This window comes from Phasianus colchicus, chromosome 18 (assembly GCF_987193195.1).
Source record: "Phasianus colchicus chromosome 18, bPhaCol1.hap1.1, whole genome shotgun sequence".
Classification (NCBI taxonomy): Eukaryota; Metazoa; Chordata; class Aves; order Galliformes; family Phasianidae; genus Phasianus; species Phasianus colchicus.
Genome location: NC_143453.1, coordinates 3,358,328 through 3,377,863, shown reverse-complemented (window position 1 = coordinate 3,377,863; position 19,536 = coordinate 3,358,328). Strand labels below are relative to the sequence as shown.

The following is a 19,536-nucleotide window of genomic DNA, read 5'->3' as shown; positions in this document are numbered from 1 at the left end:
GCTCACTACAAGAGGACAGTTGATCACCACTGAGGAGCTGCTGGAACAAGAAACCGTGGTTCCTAATCCAGTGCCCATGTTGTGAAGCCATCTGCCTTCTGAGAACACAGGGCCTCTGCAGGGTGTCCAGATGCTCCAGGCAGCTGCTGGTCGAGGAGCTCTCATCACAACAGGAACCTCACAGAGACACAGAATTGTAGGGGTTGGAAGGAACCTCTGGAAATCCCCCAGTCCAACTTCACTTGAAGCAGCTTCGCTACAGTATGTTACACAGGAAAGTGTTCAGGCAGGGTTTGAATATCTCCAGCCAGAGAAGGAGACTTTACAGCCTCTCTGGGCAGCTTGTTCCACTGTTCTGTCACCCTCACAGTGAGCGATTCCATGGTTCTATGAAGTCCAACCATCAACCTGACCAGTGTTTGTAACCAATTTTTTTTATTACACTATATTCCTTTTAGTGTGTCTATGTCTGTTCCTTCAACATTTATCAGCCTACACTCTCAGAAGAATCCTGCACTTGTAGAGGGCCACCTTCAGTACCCTCAGTGAGATTCAATTTATGGAACTTCATGTGTTCCAATTTGTGCCCGTTGCCCTCTGTCCTGTCAGTAGGCACCTGCAAAAATAGCCTGACCCCATCCACTTGACCCTCGCCCTTTAGATACTGATAAGCATTGCTCAGATCCCCTCTCAGCCTTCTCTCCTGCAGGCTGAACAGCCCCAGAGCTCCCAGCCTTTCACCACCCGGGAGATGCTCCAGGCCCCAACCGCCTTTGTAGCCCTCTGCTGGGCGATCTGCAGCAGTTGACAGTCTGCCTTGAACCAGGGAGCCCGGAACCGGACCCGGTGCTCCAGATGTGGCCCCATAGCGCAGAGCAGACGTGAGGAGAACCTCCCACCATCTTCTGGCCACACTCTTTGTAAGGCCCCCCAGGGTACTGCTGGCTTTCTCGGCCACCGGGACACAGCTGGCTCATGTTGGGCTCCTGGCTATCAGGAATCCCAGGTCCATCTCAGCGGGCTGTCAAGATGGAGGCAACTTGACATGAACCTGGACTTTGCCAGCGGTCGGGTGGGGGCAAGGGGAGGCTCCGAAGTGGAAGAAATCAGGCTGCACGGACCCCGAGGTGTGCGCAGGGGAGGGGAGTTGAGGGGCAGCACAGGGAAGGCAGGCAGCTGGGCAGCCAAGGGCGTGCATCTCCGCAAACCGCGTGCGAAGGTGGGTTGCGTTGCGAGCACAGCAGTGGAGCAGCTGCCGGGCCCGGCGGGGTGGGGACACCGAGCATCCGGGCTCTGAACGCCGTCACATACGGGCACTGGGCTGCCCAAACGCTCCGCTGCACATCAGGCTGCGGAAAGGGAAATCTAACGCCCCGCACACAGCCCGGAGGAACCCCGCCCCCAACGCGAGTACATCCGCGCCGTCCGACCGAGCCGAGCCTGTCACTTCCGGGAGTTGACCAAATCACTTCCGGTAGCTGCACAACTGCTTCCGGGAGCAGTCCATATCACTTCCGGGAGCCGCCCCATCCACTCCCTTTGGACCGCCCATTTCTGTGTGAGCGCTGTGCGCTGTTACTTCTTTCAGCATGACGGCAACGCTTCAAGGTGCGCCCCGCAATCTGCCAGCCCCCCCCGTGGCGCCTCCCAGCTCAACGCCCCCACCCAACCGCTGGCAAAGTCCAGGTTCATGTCAAGCCCAACATGAGCCAGCTGTGTCCCTGTGGCCGAGAAAGCCAGCAGTACCCTGGGGGGCCTTACAAAGAGTGTGGCCAGAAGATGGTGGGAGGTTCTCCTCACGTCTGCTCTGCGCTATGGGGGCCACATCTGGAGCACCGGGTCCGGTTCCGGGCTCCCTGGTTCAAGGCAGACTGTCAACTGCTGCAGATCGCCCAGCAGAGGGCTACAAAGGTGGTTGGGGCCTGGAGCATCTCCCGGGTGGTGAAAGGCTGGGAGCTCTGGGGCTGTTCAGCCTGCAGGAGAGAAGGCTGAGAGGGGATCTGAGCAATGCTTATCAGTATCTAAAGGGCGAGGGTCAAGTGGATGGGGCCAGGCTATTTTTGCAGGTGCCTACTGACAGGACAGAGGGCAACGGGCACAAATTGGAACACATGAAGTTCCATAAATTGAATCTCACTGAGGGTACTGAAGGTGGCCCTCTACAAGTGCAGGATTCTTCTGAGAGTGTAGGCTGATAAATGTTGAAGGAACAGACATAGACACACTAAAAGGAACATAGTGTAATAAAAAAAATTAGTTACAAACACTGGTCAGGTTGATGGTTGGACTTCATAAAACCACGGAATCGCTCACTGTGAGGGTGACAGAGCAGTGGAACAAGCTGCCCAGAGAGGCTGTAAAGTCTCCTTCTCTGGCTGGAGATATTCAAACCCTGCCTGAACACTTTCCTGTGTAACATACTGTAGCGAAGCTGCTTCATGTGAAGTTGGACTGGGGGATTTCCAGAGGTTCCTTCCAACCCCTACAATTCTGTGTCTCTGTGAGGTTCCTGTTGTGATGAGAGCTCCTCGACCAGCAGCTGCCTGGAGCATCTGGACACCCTGCAGAGGCCCTGTGTTCTCAGAAGGCAGATGGCTTCACAACATGGGCACTGGATTAGGAACCATGGTTTCTTGTTCCAGCAGCTCCTCAGTGGCGATCAAATGTCCTCTTGTAGTGAGCACATCAGGTAAGGGAAGCAGGCCTGGCAGTTGGTGGCTCAGAAGGCTTTGGCATTGCTTTTCATCATGGATTTTGCATTGAAAGGTCAGGATTCGGGAAATGGGAACAAAAATTGCTGTACAAGAAAGAGATCTGCTCCAAGTATTCAACAAGGAATGGGTTTTCCTTCTGGAGGACCTGAAAGAGCTTCTCTTGGGCCTTGGGCCCTTTTTTCTCAACTAGGTCCAGCAAACATCGATTCTTTTTTTGGTTTGTATTTTGAGCTTGCACCTCCTCTTCTTCTTCACTGTTGATTACACCTTCATCCCTTAAGTGTAGTAGAATGGAGGTGTTCAGCCGCATCCTGGAACAAAGCTCTGTCTTGTGCTTCTTCAGGAAGGCTGCACCTAGCAGATACCAAAGCCTGTGTTACTGTGCTGTACATGACAAGGCAGGTTGGTTCCTGCTGTGGTACTCTGCATCCTAGCCAACACACCCAAGGGCTGTTTGCTCTGTCCCACAGCTTCCATTCCCTTCACTGCACCAGCAGTGCTGCTCTCTAGCCAGGAGGCTGAGCCACCAGAAGAAAGCTCCCTCATCAGCTGTGGAAGCATTGGAGCCAAGGCAAGGACAGAGCCAGAGCAGAGGGAGGTCAGGTTGGTGACATCCCAGGGACTGTCCCTTCCAGAGATCCTAGAGTATTTGAAGCAAGTTGGAAGCATTGGCTCTGTGATAAGGTATGAGATGCACCAAGTCTCCCAGTTACTGAAAGTCCCGTGAAATATTTCTGGGCTGTGAGCTGTATAAGCTGTATACTCTATAGAAAGAGTATGTCTGATGACAAAGAAGGCAAAACCGTTTGGAGGATCCCCAAAGACATGTCAGTTTACAGAGCATGCTGTCAAAAGTGAGATAATAAAAGCATTAAAGTTTTTTTTTGTCTAGACAGAGAAATTAATTTGGGGGAAAAGGTGGTTGATTATCTGCTTTAAGCCAGAAGATTGAAAACCCCCAATAAATATTCAGACTCAATAAATGCAGCTCTGAAAACCTGTACTGACCTGAAGGGATCTTGGAGACATTTCTAGAAAGACTAATATCACCTGAAAGAGAAAGGAGGGAGATTATGAAATACACCATAAACGTAATGCAAACCCCTTCCAAAATTCCTCTTGAGATGCCTGATCTTCCGTGGATCCATTAGCCATTATATCCTGCTTACAGTATTTCTTGCCCATCTGTTGAGAACTCAGCTAAGTGGGGCCAGGGTTGTGTACATTTGTAAGTGTTAGTTTAGCGATCCAGAATTAGCCGAACAATGAAACGATCCCAAGGCACAGTACCATGCCCTGCGCTCAGAGTATCTGAGTATCTGTTTTCGCTGTCACAAGAAGTGCAGCTCAGTGTCCCATTATCATATTTCCCCTTACAGATGGATCTGATCCTACCTGATCTCAGCGATGCCCTCCAGATGACAGTGTCATTCTGTCCATCTGTAATAAGGAATTCCATTTCCTCTGCCAAATTCCTGATGTAGATCTCAACAAAGAGCTGTTGTTCCTCTGGACTCTTGTAGCAAAATGGCAAGTGTGGCTGTAGAGATAAGAAGGAAGTTGGGTCTCACCCTGTGGAGCTGTGAATTTAGACACATCATCCCATGTTTCCTGGCCACGCAGAAAAGAAGAAAAAAGTGCCAGAGGAAAGGAACTCTGGTGTGTCTCATCTGTTGTCCTTCACACAGAGGGAGTATGTTGTCAACTGTAGAGGGGCTCAGCCTTGGTTTGGTCTACCAGAATACTGAAAGCCTTAAAGAGCTGAGATTTTACCACCATTCTAACGTTCTCTGAGTGTTGCACAATGACTGCAGTTTGGAGAACATGACATGCAAGCAGAGGCAGAGGGACAGGGTTTGTTCGTCTTGGAGAAAAAAAGGCAAAGGAAAGATCTAATTACCATTTTCAAATGTGTAAAAGGGGGTTAAACTAATGATAGAGGCTCTTGGAAGTGTATAGTGATGAGACGAGGCAACGTGCAGAGGCTGACACAAGGGAAATTCTGATCTGATAACAGGAAATAGATCATCACAATGCTGAACTGGAGGCCCAGAGAAGCTGTGCTACTTTCTGTTTCACTCAAAAATGTAATAATAAAATGGGAACTGTCCCACTTACTTCAGGCGTAATCTTCACTTGAGTGTTACTGGACACCTGGTATCTGTTGCCTAAGAACAGAGGGCTAAATGGAGGAGGCTTGGGAATAAGCTTTGAGTTCCAGCTCGTCTCTTGTCTTTCAATGGCCTGTAAACATCAAGAATCACTTTTGAGAGTTGAAAAAAAGAGCTGAGAGCTGGAGGAAGCTCTCACTGCCTTTGGAAAGTTAAGAGGAGAAGAGACCAACTTGTCAGAACAGAGCCCTGAACGTGCACTGCAGGCAGTGCTATCAGAGGGCAAGGGCTGCACAGAACAGGAGAGCATCTGCTATGCAGCCACCTATTACTGTGCATGGCAGCAGCCAGCATGTCTGACATGTGCTCTGCTCCATGTTATAGCGCATCCTGTGCCATGTCTTTGCTCATGCTGGGGTATGCTTTCCCAGCCAAAATCACAGAGACATTCCTGGAGCTGGGAAACACCAGAGCAAAACTGAGAGGGCTCTCTGCTTAACAAATGCATTCCCTGCAACTGCAGCCACCCCGGACATCATCCTCTGAACTGGTCAACTCCCTTCACCTTACCTGCTTCACAGAGTTGTCATCTGGGATCAGGTAGAGATGCAGTGTTGTATTTGCAGCGCGGAGCTGCTGGAAGATCAGCACTAAGGAGTGCATAGGGAGAGAAATGGTTGAACGTAACTTTCTCCAAACCACCCCAAGAAGAGAGAAGCTGGGATTCTCCAGGACAGCAGAGAAAGCCTTCACTTTTGTTGGTTGCTGTATGGTCATCTTCTGGAATTCAAAATGAGCAATAGAGCATCCACTGATGTCTACATCTGAAAGAGACAGCAAAGGCAACAAGGTTCTGCTTTTCTTCCTTGCACCCTACCACGTTACCTCCTTCTCTTTGAGGTTTCGTTAGAAGAAAGGAGACACACACCAACACAAAATGACATGCTCTGCTTTAGGGGTGATGAATACCCTGGGATTTACAGGGTTCCTGTGTCCAGCAGGGTGTTACAGGCCTTTGGTATTCTTCCTAAGGTCTCAGAAAACTGCAAACTTGAGGTAGCATTTTGGGACTGCTGTGGATCTGGGGCAGAACCTTTTGGGTCATCACAGCCATTGTGAGAGGTGGGGTGAAGAATGTAGTGGTGTGAATGCAAAGCAGGTAGTGGGGAAGGGAGCACTGTGAAGGTTTAATAAAATATGAGAAAAGGATGGAGGATGGCAAAGCAAGGTGGAAGAATACAAGAGCGCACAAGCTACTTCTAAAGTGTGGAATAAGTTGACCCCATCTGGAGAGCGTTCCACAGGAGTTGTTTTGGTAATTCACTGTTTTTAGCCCATCTGTGTGAGCAGGTTCTAAAAGCATCTGTGGTAGACCGGGACTGAAGGCTGAGGGAAAGCAGCCTGGGAGAACCCAGGTTCCTGATGGGCAGGGGGCTGTGCCAGGGAGCAGGTCCCAGGGCTGCCATACCTGACAGACAGATGAAGTGGGGGAGAAACACAGCCCGTATGGTTCCGGGCAATGCCCAGATGTTGAAAAGAGGCCCAGCAGGTGCCCATTCATTCTGGTCAGCCTCTTTCAGATGCGTGCTCCAGGAATCATATCTGTACACGATGGTCGCTGCTGACTGCACCTCAAAGGCAAGGCCTGTCTCAGAGCACTGGAAGATGCCTGGTCCAGGGAGACAAGCTCTGCAAGTGGGAGAGAGGGCAATCTCATGCCATGTGTGACAAGGGCTTTTGGAAAGCGTTCCCACTTCTCCTTGGAGCTCTTACTTGTATATGTTTTGTTCCTTCAAAATGTGTGGATCTATCTTCGGCCTCACATCTTGAAGTTCCTGCAACACAAGAGCAACTGGTTTGGGGCTGAATGGGGTGTTGTGCAGTGGATGCCACTTGCAGGAGGCGTGCTGAGAGCTGCAGTGAAGCACAGCACAGGTTGGCCCATGAGCTGAGAACCAGACAAGCAGCAGCAAGGTAATGAGCAGCTCTGCCCAAGCAATGTTATTTTGCTATTTTTGTCCCCCCGTCCAGATCAGAGATGCACAAAGAAGAAAGGATGGTGAAGGAGAGTCATTTTGAAAGTGGCAGGGGTCTGGTGCAGGGAAGGTGCCTGGTAGCCTGGTTGCAGAAACAGTTCTCTATGTGCAGGCTCTGACACATGGCCTAAGGTGACCCAGCATGGTGCCTTCTTTCATCTGCCTGCCACCAAGCAGACCCCAAACACCTTCTGCTCTTACTCAGACATGGTGAGAAGCAGCTGTTCAGCAAAGGAGCGCTCATGAAAGTTGCCCAGTGCTTTCATTTACCTGCTGCTGTGGTTGTATATCAAGCATACTGTGTTTCTTTTACCTCTTCAGAACAAGAGCACTACAGACCCTGCTGTGTGCTGTCTAGAAAACATCACTCATCAGAGAAGAGGCCAGGAAAATCAACTACCGTCAACTGCCCTGGATTCCAAGGCAGGCACGGGACATTTTTGAGGCCCGCAGGCAGGTTCAGTGCTGACATACATGCTCATGACTTTTGAACGTGGCTGCTCATTGCTGTCATTAAGCATGGTGCCCTCAAGAAATCCTGCATGCTGGCACAGGAAGGTGGTCTGAACAGTTATCCCCAGTGGCATAGGGAAGGCACCACTTAGTGCATGTGTCATTGATGGATCAACGGGAAATATAATGGTTAGACATGCAGAGCAATACCTGAAGCCCCAGACTACAAGTTTCATACACTGATTTTGGGGATGTGTTTTGAACATGGAAATTCTAGATAGTGAAGCTTCTGTTTCCTGGGAGACAAAATGTTGGCTGCCAACTTGCTTCAGCAGAGAGAAAACAGTGGACACAAACAGATGAAAGGCTTAGAGGAAATGTGTAGATAAAATTTGGCATGCAAATGTGTGGAGAAGAGTCTAGCCACTAACGTAAAATGGATTAATGCATGCTGAGCTAGCATAGCAGGGAGACTGAACTCTTCTGGAGTGCAAAGAATTGCTGTGAACAACAGGTCCTGAAGGTACAGGTGGAAGCTGAGGTCTGCCTGCTGTGCCCTGCAAGGGCTAGTAAGGCTGGTGTAAAGCAGAGCTGCAGGTAAGAACCCTTACCTGCTTCACACAGCGACAGCTTCTCTCCTCTGCTGGGACATCTGACTGTGGCCACTTCTGGATATTCTGGAGAAGGGAACACAGGAAGAACACTCCCAAGCCACATTCCTCCCCTCAGCTTGCTTCCCAGGACATAAGGAGACTCCTCCTGGATGCAGCACAGGCCAGCCCCGCTGCAGGACACTGAGTGCCACAGATCCCTGCAGGGATGGCTGTGGCTCATGGTGCCCATCCCTGCCTGCTGCCCAGTCTTGTCGCACTCCTCCCTCTGATCCAGGCCTCAGGCATCCCTCCAGACCTCACCTTTGCACTTGTTGAGGTGATGCCTTTACTTTCCATCCAGGAGGAGACGCCTGCCTGACCATGCTTCATTTCTACCCATTGGTCGAGGTATGACGGAAAGACCTTCAGTTCAATGTCTGGTTTTTGTTCACCTGTAGGTGGAAGAAAAATATGGTCATTGTCTCTACAGCTCACTGCAGTCACCTGAAAGGAGGATGCTGCTTAGGACAGTGGTGGTCTTTTCCCTTGGGTGACAAGCGCAAAGATATGAGGTGGTATTGGGGAAGTTCAGGCTGGATGTCAGGAAGAATTTGTTCCCAGAACGGGTGGCCAGGCATTGGGACAGACTGCCCGGGGAGGTGGTGGAGTCCCAGTCCCTGGAGGTATTTAAGGGATGTGTGGCTGTGGCACTGAGGGGGAAGGTTTAAAGGTGGATTTGTAGTATTAGGTGGATGGTTGGACTTTATCAAATGGGTCTTTTCCAGCTAAAATGAAGCCATCCTACCTTCACCCAGTCTTCCCCATCCCATTAGCTGCACAGTCCCTGCGTACCACCGCATGCTCCCAGATTTACCACGGCTTCCACATATGAAGTGGATACACACTCACCACCGATGCAGATCCCCTCCCTCCACAAGAGTGCCAGTGAGGACTGTGATCTTACCTGAGACATCTTCCTTGCGCTTTAAGAGAGCTGAACCACCAACTCGCACTGCAACAACAAAGAGCAGAGGAGAGCTCAGGAGACCAGTCACATCAAGGGAAGCATTCCCTTTTTGGCACCTTGCACATTCCCCATATCCATTTTCCTTTCTGCCCTCCCCTCCCAGTTCTTCCCTCCCAAGGCATAGGGCTCCCTGGCTGATGGTTCTCTTGCCCCTTCCTCTTGGAAGCCAGAGGCCAGCCTGCTCCCATGGCCACTCCCCATCTCTGACCTTGTACTTACAGCTACAAGTCTGCTGTATGATGCTATTGGAGGTGATGTTGTAATGTCTCAGAGTTAGTTTATTCTTCATCAGCGATGCATCACGGTTCAGAATTAATGCAGAAGGGTAGAACTCACTCTCCAGTGCAAATAATTTCATCTTTAGGTCTAGCACAGTGTCGTCCAAAGACACTGGAATAAAAATGTTTTTTCCTGACAAACACTTCACAAGGATGGAGAATGTGGAGCTGAGCGTGGTCTCCGTCATCTTTGCTTTGCCTCTTTCAGCCACCTGAAAATCAGCGATGTCTGTGGGTGAGGGTGCACAAGAGTCTCAGGGCCACAGACAGCCTTTCAGGAACTGGCAGCTGCACACAGTTCTTCCGCCTGCGTCACTTCCCTAGAAAGTGAAAGTGCAGAGTGATGTCAGGGAAAAAATGTGTATCATCACTCCCTCCTCTGGCCTCTTTGCATCAGGGCAGGGAGATAGGGAGGCAGGGGAGGCAGAGGGACAGGGAGGCAGCACTTCTTCCTGAAGGCATGGTTTACATTAGGACTCCTTCAGGGCCTTCTGTGTGCCACAATGGAGAGCCTAGGACTGCAACCCATACTGCCCCAGTGCACTCGGCCAGAGATGTGGACACGTGTCTTGGCCCAGATTCATCCATGTCCCATGTTGGGGGCTGCAGGCACAGCACTGCCACAGGGTTTGTCCCCCCTGCTGTTGGCCCTCTATTTGTGAGCAGAGAGCATCTCACCTTCAAAAAGGGCTCAGTTGCAGCAAGGAGAGTTGTCCCACAACCATCAGCCAGTCAGGAGCTCGACCTTCCCATCTTGAGATGGGGGTGGAAATTCAGCACAGGACCACGAGGCGTGTAAGTAAAGCCCCACGAGAGGGCAGTCAGCATCCTTCACAATATCAAGGTTGTATAATCAGTGTGAAAGGCAGTCGTAACCCAACTCAATCTGCATCAAGGGGAGAAAAAACTTTTCTCTGCACTCAAGGTGGTCTCAAAAATCACAGCATGAAAACAATGTCTGTGTGGAGCATGTGCTAAGAAAAGGCCCATAGAGATGCTGACACCTCCAAACAGGGTATGATGGATAAGGAAAGCAGTTTAGTGCAGAAAATAGAAAGCATGCCAGGCAGGCAGCAGGGGGAACAGATCCCTGTCTTCAGAGCAAGGAAAAAAATGTGATTGCAGAAGGATGATGTAAAATAAGTGATATGGGAATGAATGGGATTGGCTGTTTCCAAGAAGGAGGAATAGTTCTGCCCGGGCAGCAGACGGTGATCCCCCCACCCTGTTTTACAGCAGCGGACCAAAAATCGAGCACCGAGGAGCGGGGGACATTTGCCCCGAGCACTTCACCCACATGGCAGCTCGTGGCTGTGCCGCCTGCACGGCAACCTCAGGCTGCTGAGCCCTGAGGAGCTCCTAAGAGCTGGGTGAAAAGCGGAGATCTTGTTGGTGGCAGCGGCCTCCTGATGGTGGAACCATAGAAGCACGGAAGCACGGTGCGAGCCCCCAGTCCCCATGCAGCACCTCGCCCTGCAATCAGGCACGGCGTTCTCCGCTCCGCTGCTGGCCGCGCCCCGTCGGCTGAGCACCAATCAGAATGCGCCTCGGCCTCGTCGCCCGCACCTCCAGCCAATCCCGGGCGGACGGACCTGCACGCCCCGCCCCACGCGCGAGGTCCATTCTCGTCTCCTGGCCGCGGCCCCGAGCGGGCGGCAAATTGATCCGCCAGAGCACAGGTGGCGCCGTGCTCCGGAAGTGGATGAGGACGCTCCCGGAAGTTATAGGGCGGCTCAAGGATGCGATCGAGGCGGCTGCCGGAAGTGGCAGCCCCGGCAGTGTCGGGCGGCGCTGTCGTGCTGGTGTTGGCAGTGCAGTTCCTCCGGGCTGTGTGCGCGGCGATAGATTTCCCTTTTCGGAGCCTGATGTGTAGCGGAGCGTTCGGGCAGCGCAGTGCCCGTATGTGGCGACGCTGAGAGCACGGCTCCTCGGTGCCCCCGCCCCGCCGGGCCCAGCGGCTGCTCCGGCGCTGTGCTCGCAAGGCCACCACCTGGTGGTGGAAAGCTGGGAGCCCTGGGGCTGCTCAGCCTGCAGGAGGGAAGGCGGAGAGGGGATCTGAGCAATGCCTATCAGTATCTAAAGGGCGAGGGTCGGGTGTAAGGTGGCCCCCTACAAGTGCTGAATTCTTCTGAATGCGTACCCTGAGAAACGTTGAAGGATAAGACACAGACAATATAAGAAATGTAAACAAGAATAATAAAAAAATAGCTGAAAACATGGTCAGGTTGATGGTTGGACTTCATGATCTCATTCTGTGAGGAAAAACATTACTGTGAGGGTGACAGAGCAGTGGAACAAGCTGCCCAGAAAGGCTGTAAAGTCTCCTTCTCTGGCTGGAGATATTCAAACCCTGCCTGAACACTTTCCTGTGTAACAAACTGTAGGGAAGCTGCTCTAAGCAGTGTTGGACTGGGGGATTTCCAGAGGTTCCTTCCAACCCCTACAATTCTGTGTCTCTGTGAGATTCCTGCTGTGATGAGAGCTCCTCGACCAGCAGCTGCCTGGAGCATCGGGACACCCTGCAGAGGCCCTGTGTTCTCAGAAGGCAGATGGCTTCACAACATGGGCACTGGATTAGGAACCACGGTTTCTTGTTCCAGCAGCTCCTCAGTGGTGATCAACTGTCCTCTTGTAGTGAACACATCAGGTAAGGGAAGCAGGCCTGGCAGTTGGTGGCTCAGAAGGCTTTGGCATTGCATTGCATCATGGATTTTTTTCATAGAAAGGTCAGGATTCAGGCACTGACAAATCTCTCCTTTTGCCTGACTCTCCTGTCACTCCCTTAATCTGGCAATGGGAGCAAAGGCTGTCTGCTTTCCTGGTCTTAGCTCTTCTCCAGGTCTTCAACAAGGAATCGGTCTTTTGTCTGGAGGACCTGAAAGAGCTTCTCTTGGGCCTTGGACCCTTTTTTCTCAACTAGGTCCAGCAGAAATTGATTCTTCTTTTGTTTTGTATTTTGAGCTTGCACCTCCTCCTCTTCTTCACTGTTGATTACATCTTCAACCCTCAAATTTAGTAGAATGGAGGAGAGCTGCCCCATCCTGGAACAAAGCTGTGTCTTGTGCTTCTTCAGGAAGGCTGCACCTAGCAGATACCAAAGCCTGTGTTACTGTGCTGTACTTGACAAGGCAGGTTGGTTCCTGCTGTGGTACTCTGCATCCCAGCCAACACATCCAGGGCTGTTTGCTCTGTCCCACAGCCACGTGCTCCCATTCCCTCCACTGCACCAGCAGTGCTGCTCTCTAGCCAGGAGGCTGAGCCACCAGAAGAAAGCTCCCTCATCAGCTGTGGAAGCATTGGAGCCAAGGCAAGAACAGGGCCAGAGCAGAGGGAGGTCAGGTTGGTGACATCCCAGGGACTGTCCCTTCCAGAGATCCTAGAGTATTTGAAGCAAGTGGAAGCACTGGCTCTGTGATAAGGTATGAGATGCTCCAAATCTACCAGTTATTGAAAGTCCCGTGAAATATTTCTGGGCTGTGAACTGTATAATTCTCTACAGAATTAGTATGTCTGATGACAAAGAAGGGAAAACATTTTGTAGGATCCCCAAAGACATGCCAGTTTAGAGAGCATGCAGCCAGCAGTGATGGAATAAAAGATTTAAAGGGTCTTTTTCCAGAAAGAGTTGTAAGGTTGGGAAAAAGGTGGTTTGTTATCTGCTTTAAGCCACAAGATTGAAAACCCCCAATAAATATTCAGACTCAATAAAGGCAGCTCTGAAAACCTGTACTGACCTGAAGGGATCTTAGAGACATTTCTAGAAAGACTAATATCACCTGAAAGAGAAAGGAGGGAGATTATGAAATACACCATAAACGTAATGATGACCCCATCTAAAAGACTTCCTGGGATGCCTGATCTTCCATGGAACCATTAACCATTAATTCCTGCTTTCAGTATTTCTTGCCATCTGTTGAGAACTCAGCTAAGTGGGGTCAATGGTTGTGTACATTTGCAGGTGTTAGTGTAGGGGTGCAGAATTAGCCTAACAATGAAATGATCCCTAGACACAGTACCATGCCCTGTGCTCAGAGCATCTGAGCACCTCTTTTCGCTGTCACAAGAAGTGCAGCTCAGTGTCCCATTATCATATTTCCCGTTACAGATGGATCTGATCCTACCTGATCTCAGCGATGCCCTCCAGATGACAGTGTCATTCTGTCCATCTGTAATAAGGAATTCCATTTCCTCTGCCAAATTCCTGATGTAGATCTCAACAAAGAGCTGTTGTTCCTTAGGACTCTTGTAGCAAAATGGCAAGTGTGGCTGTAGAGATAAGAAGGAAGTTGGGTCTCACCCTATGGAGCTGTGAATTTACACACATCATCCCATGTTTCCTGACCACACAGAAAAGAAGAAAAACGTCATAGAGGAAGGGAACTGTGGAGTGTCTCATCTGTTGTCCTTCACACAGAGGGAGTATGTTGTCAACTCTAGAGGGGCTCAGCCTCGGTTTGGTCTAGTGGAATGCTGAACGCCTTATAGAGCTGAGATTTTACCACCATTCTAACGATCTCTGAGTGTTGCACCACCACTGCAATTAGGAGAACATGTCATCACAGAATCACAGAATCACAGAATTGCCAGGGTTGGAAGGGACCTCAAGGATCATGAATCTCCAACCCCCCTGCCACACGCAGGGCCACCAACCATTCCACCTAATGCTAGACCAGACTGCCCAGGGCCCCATCCAATCTGGCCTTGAACACCTCCAGGGATGGGGCATCCACAACCTCTCTGGGCAGCCTGTCATGCAAGCAGGGACAGAGTTTGTTTGTCACGGAGAAGAATAGGCAAAGGAAAGAACTAATCACTGCTTTCAAAAGTGTAAAGGGAGGATAAAGAAAAGACAGAGCCTCTCTGAAGCATATAGTGATGAGATGAGGCAATGTGCAGAGGCTGACACAAGGGAAATTCTGATTAGTTAATAGGGAAAAGATCACAATTCTGAACTGAAGATCCAGAGAAACTGTGGTATTTTCTATTTCACTCAAAACCAAAATATTTTAAAAAAGGGAACAGTCCCACTTACTTCAGGTGTAATCTTCACTTGAGTATTACTGGCCACTTGGTATCTGTGGCCAAAAAACAGAGGGCTGAATGGAGGAGGCTTGGGAATAAGCTTTGAGTTCCAGCTTGTCTCTTGTCTTTCAATGGCCTGTAAACATCAAGGATCACTTTTGAGAGTTGAAAAAAAGAGCTGAGAGCTGGAGGTACCTCTCACTGCCTTTGGAAAGTCAAGAAGAGAAGAGACCACCCTGGTGAGAACAGAACCCAGAACATGCATTACAGGCAGTGCTGTCGGAGGGTAAGGGCTGCACAGAACAGGAGTTCATCTGCTATGCAGCCACCTATTACTGTGCATGGCAGCAGCCAGCATGTCTGACACGTGCTCTGCTCCACATTGCAGAGCATCCTGTGCCATGTCTTTGCTCATGCTGGGGTATGCTGTCCCAGCCGAATACAGAAAGGTTCCTTAGGGGGCTCTCTGCTTAACAAATGCATTCCCTGCAACTGCAGCCACCCCAGACATCATCCTCTGAACTGGTCAAGCTCCCTTCACCTTACCTGCTTCACAGAGTTGTCATCTGGGATCAGGTAGAGATGTAGGGTTGTATTTGCAGCGCGGAGCTGCTGGAAGATCAGCACTAAGGAGTGCATAGGGAGAGGAATGATTGAACGTAACTTTCTCCAAACCACCCCAAGAAGAGAGAAGCTGGGATTCTCCAGGACAGCAGAGAAAGCCATCACTTTTGTTGGTTGTTGCATGGTCATCTTCTGGAATTCAAAATGAGCAATAGAGCATCCACTGATGTCTACATCTGAAAGAGACAGCAAAGGCAACAAGGTTCTGCTTTGTCTTCTTTGCATCCTCTCACGTTAGCTCCTTCTGTTTGAGGGTTTATTAGAAGAAAGGAGACACACACCAACACAACATGACATGCTCTGCTTTAGGGGTGATGAATACCCTGGGATTTACAGGGTTCCTGTGTCCAGCAGGGTGTTACAGGCCTTTGGTATTCTTCCTAAGGTCTCAGAAAACTGCAAACTTGAGGTAGCAACTCGGGACTGCTGCGGATCTGGGGCAGAACCTTGTGGGCCATCACGACCTCTGGTAGAGAAGGGGAGGAGAATGTAGTGGTGTGAGTGCAGAGCAGATGGTGGGGAAGGGAGCACTGTGAAGGTTTAATAAAACATGAGAAAAGGATGGAGAATGGCAAAGCAAGGTGGAAGAACAAAAGAGAGTGCCAGCTATCTCTGAAGGGAGGAGAAAATTTGGATCAATCTTAATGGATGTCCCAAGAAGATGCTTTGGTAAATTGCTGTTATGTGTGTGTTGTGTGTGTAGGTCCTGGAAGTATCCCTGAAGGACAAGGACTGGAGGCTGGGTGAAAGTGTCTTGGGAGTGCCCAGGTGCCTGAGGGGCAGGGGGCTGTGCCAGGGAGCAGGTCCCAGGGCTGCCATACCTGACACGCAGATGAAGTGGGGGAGATACACAGCCCGCACGGTTCCAGGCAGCGCCCCAATGTTGAAAAGAGGCCCAGCTGGTACCCACACATTCTGGTCAGCCTCTTTCAGATGCGTGCTCCAGGAGGCATATCTGTACACGATGTTCGCTGCTGACTCCACCTCAAAGGCAAGGCCTGTCTCAGAGCACTGGAAGGTGCCTGGTCCAGGGAGACAAGCTCTGCAAGTGGGAGAGAGATCAATCTCACGCCATGTGTGACAAGGGCTTTTGGAAAGCATTTGCACTTCTCTTAGGAGCTCTTACTTGTATGTGTTTTGTTCCTCCAAAATGTGTGGATCTATCTTCGGCCTCACTTCTTGAAGTTCCTGCAACACAAGAGCAACTGGTTTGGGGCTGAATAGGGTGTTGTGCAGTGGATGCCACTTGCAGGAGGCGTGCTGAGAGCTGCAGTGAAGCACAGCACAGGTTGGCCCATGAGCTGAGAACCAGACAAGCAGCAGCAAGGTAATGAGCAGCTCTGCCCAAGCAATGTTATTTTGCTATTTTTGTCCTGTGTCCAGATCAGAGATGCACAAAGAAGAAAGTGTGGTGAAGGAGAGTCATTTCGAAAGTGGCAGGGGTCTGGTGCAGGGAAGGTGCCTGGTAGCCTGGTTGCAGAAACAGTTCTCTATGTGCAGGCTCTGACACATGGCCTAAGGTGACCCAGCATGGTGCCTTCTTTCATCTGCCTGCCACCAAGCAGACCCCAAACACCTTCTGCTCTTACTCAGACACATGACATGGTGGGAAGCCGCTGTTCAGCAAAGTTGCTTTCATTTACTTGCTGCTGTGGTTGTATATCAAGCATACTGTGTTTCTTTTACCTCTTTGGAACAAGAGAACTACAGACCCTGCTGTGTGCTGTCTAGAAAACATCATGATGAATATCAGAGAAGAGGCCAGGAAAATCAGTGACTGGCAACCACCCTGGGATCTGAGGCAGGCATGGGACATTTTCGAGGCAGAGAGGCAGGCAGGCTCAGTGCTGACATGAACTGTGCCCTTTGAGGACCTGTTAGACTGGTGCAGAGCAGAGCTGCAGGCAAGGACCCTTACCTGCCTCACACAGCGACAGCTTCTCTCCTGAGCTGGGACATCTGACTGTGGCCACTTCTGCATTTCCTGGAGAAGGGAACACAGGAAGAGTACTACCAAGCCACATTACTCCCCTCAGCCATGCTTGCTTGCTAGGGGTACGAGGAGAGGCCTCCTGGATGCAGCACAGGCCAGCCCGGCTGCAGGACACTGAGTGCCACAGATCCCAGTAGGGATGGCTGTGGGCTCATGGTGCAAAGCCCTGCCTGCTGCCCAGCCCTGTCACACTGCTCCCTCTGTCCCAGGCCTCGGGCATCCTGCCAGACCTTACCTTTGCTCTTGTTGATGTGATGCCTGCTGGACCGGCCTGCCTTTTTATCCTTGAGGCAATGTGTGCTGGACCGCCCTGCATTTCTATCCTTGAGGTGTTGCCTACCATAGTGCCCTGACTCCAGTAGATGGCTGGCAGAGGGCCCTGGCTATGTATCCTTGAGATGATGCCTCCCCGAGGACTCTGAAATTCGGCTATTGGAATGATGTCTTCCGGATCATCATCATATACTATCCTTGAGATGATGCCTGCTGGACTGCCCTGTTCCATTTCTGGTTCTTGATCACCTGTGGCTGGAAAAAAGAAGATGATCATTGTCTCTATAACTCACTGCAATCACCTGAAAGGAGGATGCTGCTGAGGAAAGTGTTGGTCTCTTTGCTTGCGTGCAAAGTGATAGGATGTGAGGTGGTACTGGGGAAGTTCAGGCTGGATGTCAGGAAGAATTTGTTCCCAGAACGGGTCTTTTCCAATCAAAATGAAGCCATCCTACCTTCACGTATCCCATTATCTGCACAGTCCCCTGGTGCACCACCAGATACTCCCAGATTTAACACAGCTTCCACGTATGAAGTGGACACACACTCACCACCCATGCAGATCCCCTCCCTCCACAAGAGTGCCAGTGAGGACTGTGATCTTACCTGAGACATCTTCCTTGCCCTTTAAGGAGCTGAACCACCACCTCACATTGCAACAGCAACACAGAGCAGAGGAGAGCTCAGGAGCCCACCGGGGAAGGAGCCTCAGGGGAGCCCTCAGGGGAAGCATTCCCCCCCATCCACTTCCCTTTCTGCCCTCCCCTCCCAGTTCTTCCCTCCCAAGGCACAGGGCTCTCTGCCTGACAGTCCTCTTGCCCCTTCCTCTTGGCAGCCAGAAGCCAGCCTGCTCCCACAGCCACGTCCCTCCTCTGGCCTGGTACTTACACCTAAAAATGTGGTGTACAATGCTGTTGGAGGTAATGTTGTAATGTCTGAGAGTTAGTTCGTTTGCCAACTCCTGGCCATCATGAATCAGCACTGACTCAAAAGGGTAGAAATTCCTATCCCATGCAAATAGCTTCATCTTTAGGTCTAGTACAGTGTCGTCCAAAGACACCGGCACAGAAGCAAATACTCCTGATGAAGATTTCACAACGATGGAGAATGTGGAGCTGAGTGTGGTCTCCGCCATCTCTGCTTTCCCTCTTTCAGCCATCTGAAACACAGTGATGTCTGTGGGTGAGAGGCATGGGACTTGGGGCTGCAGACGTTCGGACGGAAACAGGCAGGTGCCCACAATACTTCCGCCTGTGTCACTTCCCTAGAAAGTGAAAGTGTGGAGTGATGTCAGGGAAACAAGGTGTGTCATCACTCCCCCCTCTGGGCTCAGTGCGTCAGGGCAAGAAAATAGGGAGGCAGGGGAGGCAGAGGGGCAGAGAGGCAGAGCTTCTTCCTGAGGTCATGGTTTGCATTAGGACTCCTTCAGGTCCTTCTGAGTGCCAACATGGAGAGCCCAGAATCATACCCCATACTGGCCTGATTTGCCCCAGTGTGCTTGGCTAGAGATGGAGACACGTGTCTTGGCCCAGATCCATTCATGTCCCATGCTGGGGGCTTCAGGCACAGCAGTACCACAGGATTTGTCCCCTTCTCCTGCTGGCCCTCTGGTGCTGTGAGCAGAGAGCATCTCACCTTCAATTAGGGCTTGTTTGCAGCAAGGAGAATTGTCCCATTCCTGGCAGCCATTCAGGAGTTGGGCCTCCCCTTCTTGAGATGGGGGGTGGAAATTCAGGCCCAGGACCATGAGACGTGTAAGTAATGCCACGTGAGAGGGCAGTCAGCATCCTACACAATATCAAGGTTGTATAATCAGTGTGAAAGGCACTGGTAACCCAACACAATCTGCATCACAGAATCACAGAATCACAGAATCACAGAATCACAGAATGGTGAGGGTTGGAAGGGATCTCAAGGATCATGAATCTCCAACCCCCCTGCCACATGCAGGGCCACCAACCTCCCCATTTAATACTAGACCAGGCTGCCCAGGGCCCCATCCAATCTGGCCTTGAACACATCCAGGGATGGGGCATCCACAACCTCTCTGGGCAGCTGTTCCAGCACCTCACCACTCTCTCTGTAAAGAACTTCTCCCTGACATCCAACCTAAATCTCCCCTCCCTCAACTTAAAACCATTTCCCCTTGTCCTGCAGCAAGGGGAGAAAAAACTTTTCACTGCACTCAAGGTGGTCTCAAAAATCATAGAGTAAAAACAGTGTCTATCTGGGGCATGTGCTAAGAAAAGGCCCATAGAGATGCTGACACCTCCAAACAGGGTATGATGGATAAGGAAAGCAGTTTAGTGCAGAAAATAGAAAGCATGCCAGGCAGGCAGCAGGGGGAACAGATCCCTGTCTTCAGAGCAAGGAAAAAAATGTGATTGCAGAAGGATGATGTAAAATAAGTGA

At 50.8% G+C, this 19,536-nt stretch overlaps 2 protein-coding genes across 2 annotated transcripts; both read right to left on the bottom strand.

Moving 5' to 3' along the window:
• Nucleotides 1-2,225: 2,225 nt before the first annotated feature.
• On the bottom strand, nt 2,226-9,400 carry LOC149915506 (caspase recruitment domain-containing protein 8-like). Its single transcript, XM_090120822.1, has 11 exons — nt 9,154-9,400; nt 8,872-8,919; nt 8,229-8,359; nt 7,926-7,991; nt 6,599-6,660; nt 6,294-6,514; nt 5,396-5,649; nt 4,833-4,958; nt 4,110-4,254; nt 3,723-3,764; nt 2,226-3,068 (listed from the first exon to the last, which is right to left on the bottom strand). Exons 1-11 carry the CDS (start codon nt 9,398-9,400, stop codon nt 2,746-2,748), a joined length of 1,665 nt encoding a protein of 554 aa, XP_089976948.1. The 3' UTR covers nt 2,226-2,745.
• Nucleotides 9,401-10,976: 1,576 nt separating this feature from the next.
• LOC116228385 (caspase recruitment domain-containing protein 8-like) lies at nt 10,977-19,011 on the bottom strand. Its single transcript, XM_031592172.2, has 10 exons — nt 18,013-19,011; nt 17,087-17,379; nt 16,777-16,842; nt 15,985-16,046; nt 15,680-15,900; nt 14,781-15,034; nt 14,245-14,370; nt 13,334-13,478; nt 12,947-12,988; nt 10,977-12,296 (listed from the first exon to the last, which is right to left on the bottom strand). The coding sequence occupies exons 1-10, from the start codon at nt 18,281-18,283 to the stop codon at nt 12,037-12,039; spliced, it is 1,740 nt and encodes a 579-aa protein (XP_031448032.2). The 5' UTR covers nt 18,284-19,011; the 3' UTR covers nt 10,977-12,036.
• Nucleotides 19,012-19,536: the final 525 nt, after the last annotated feature.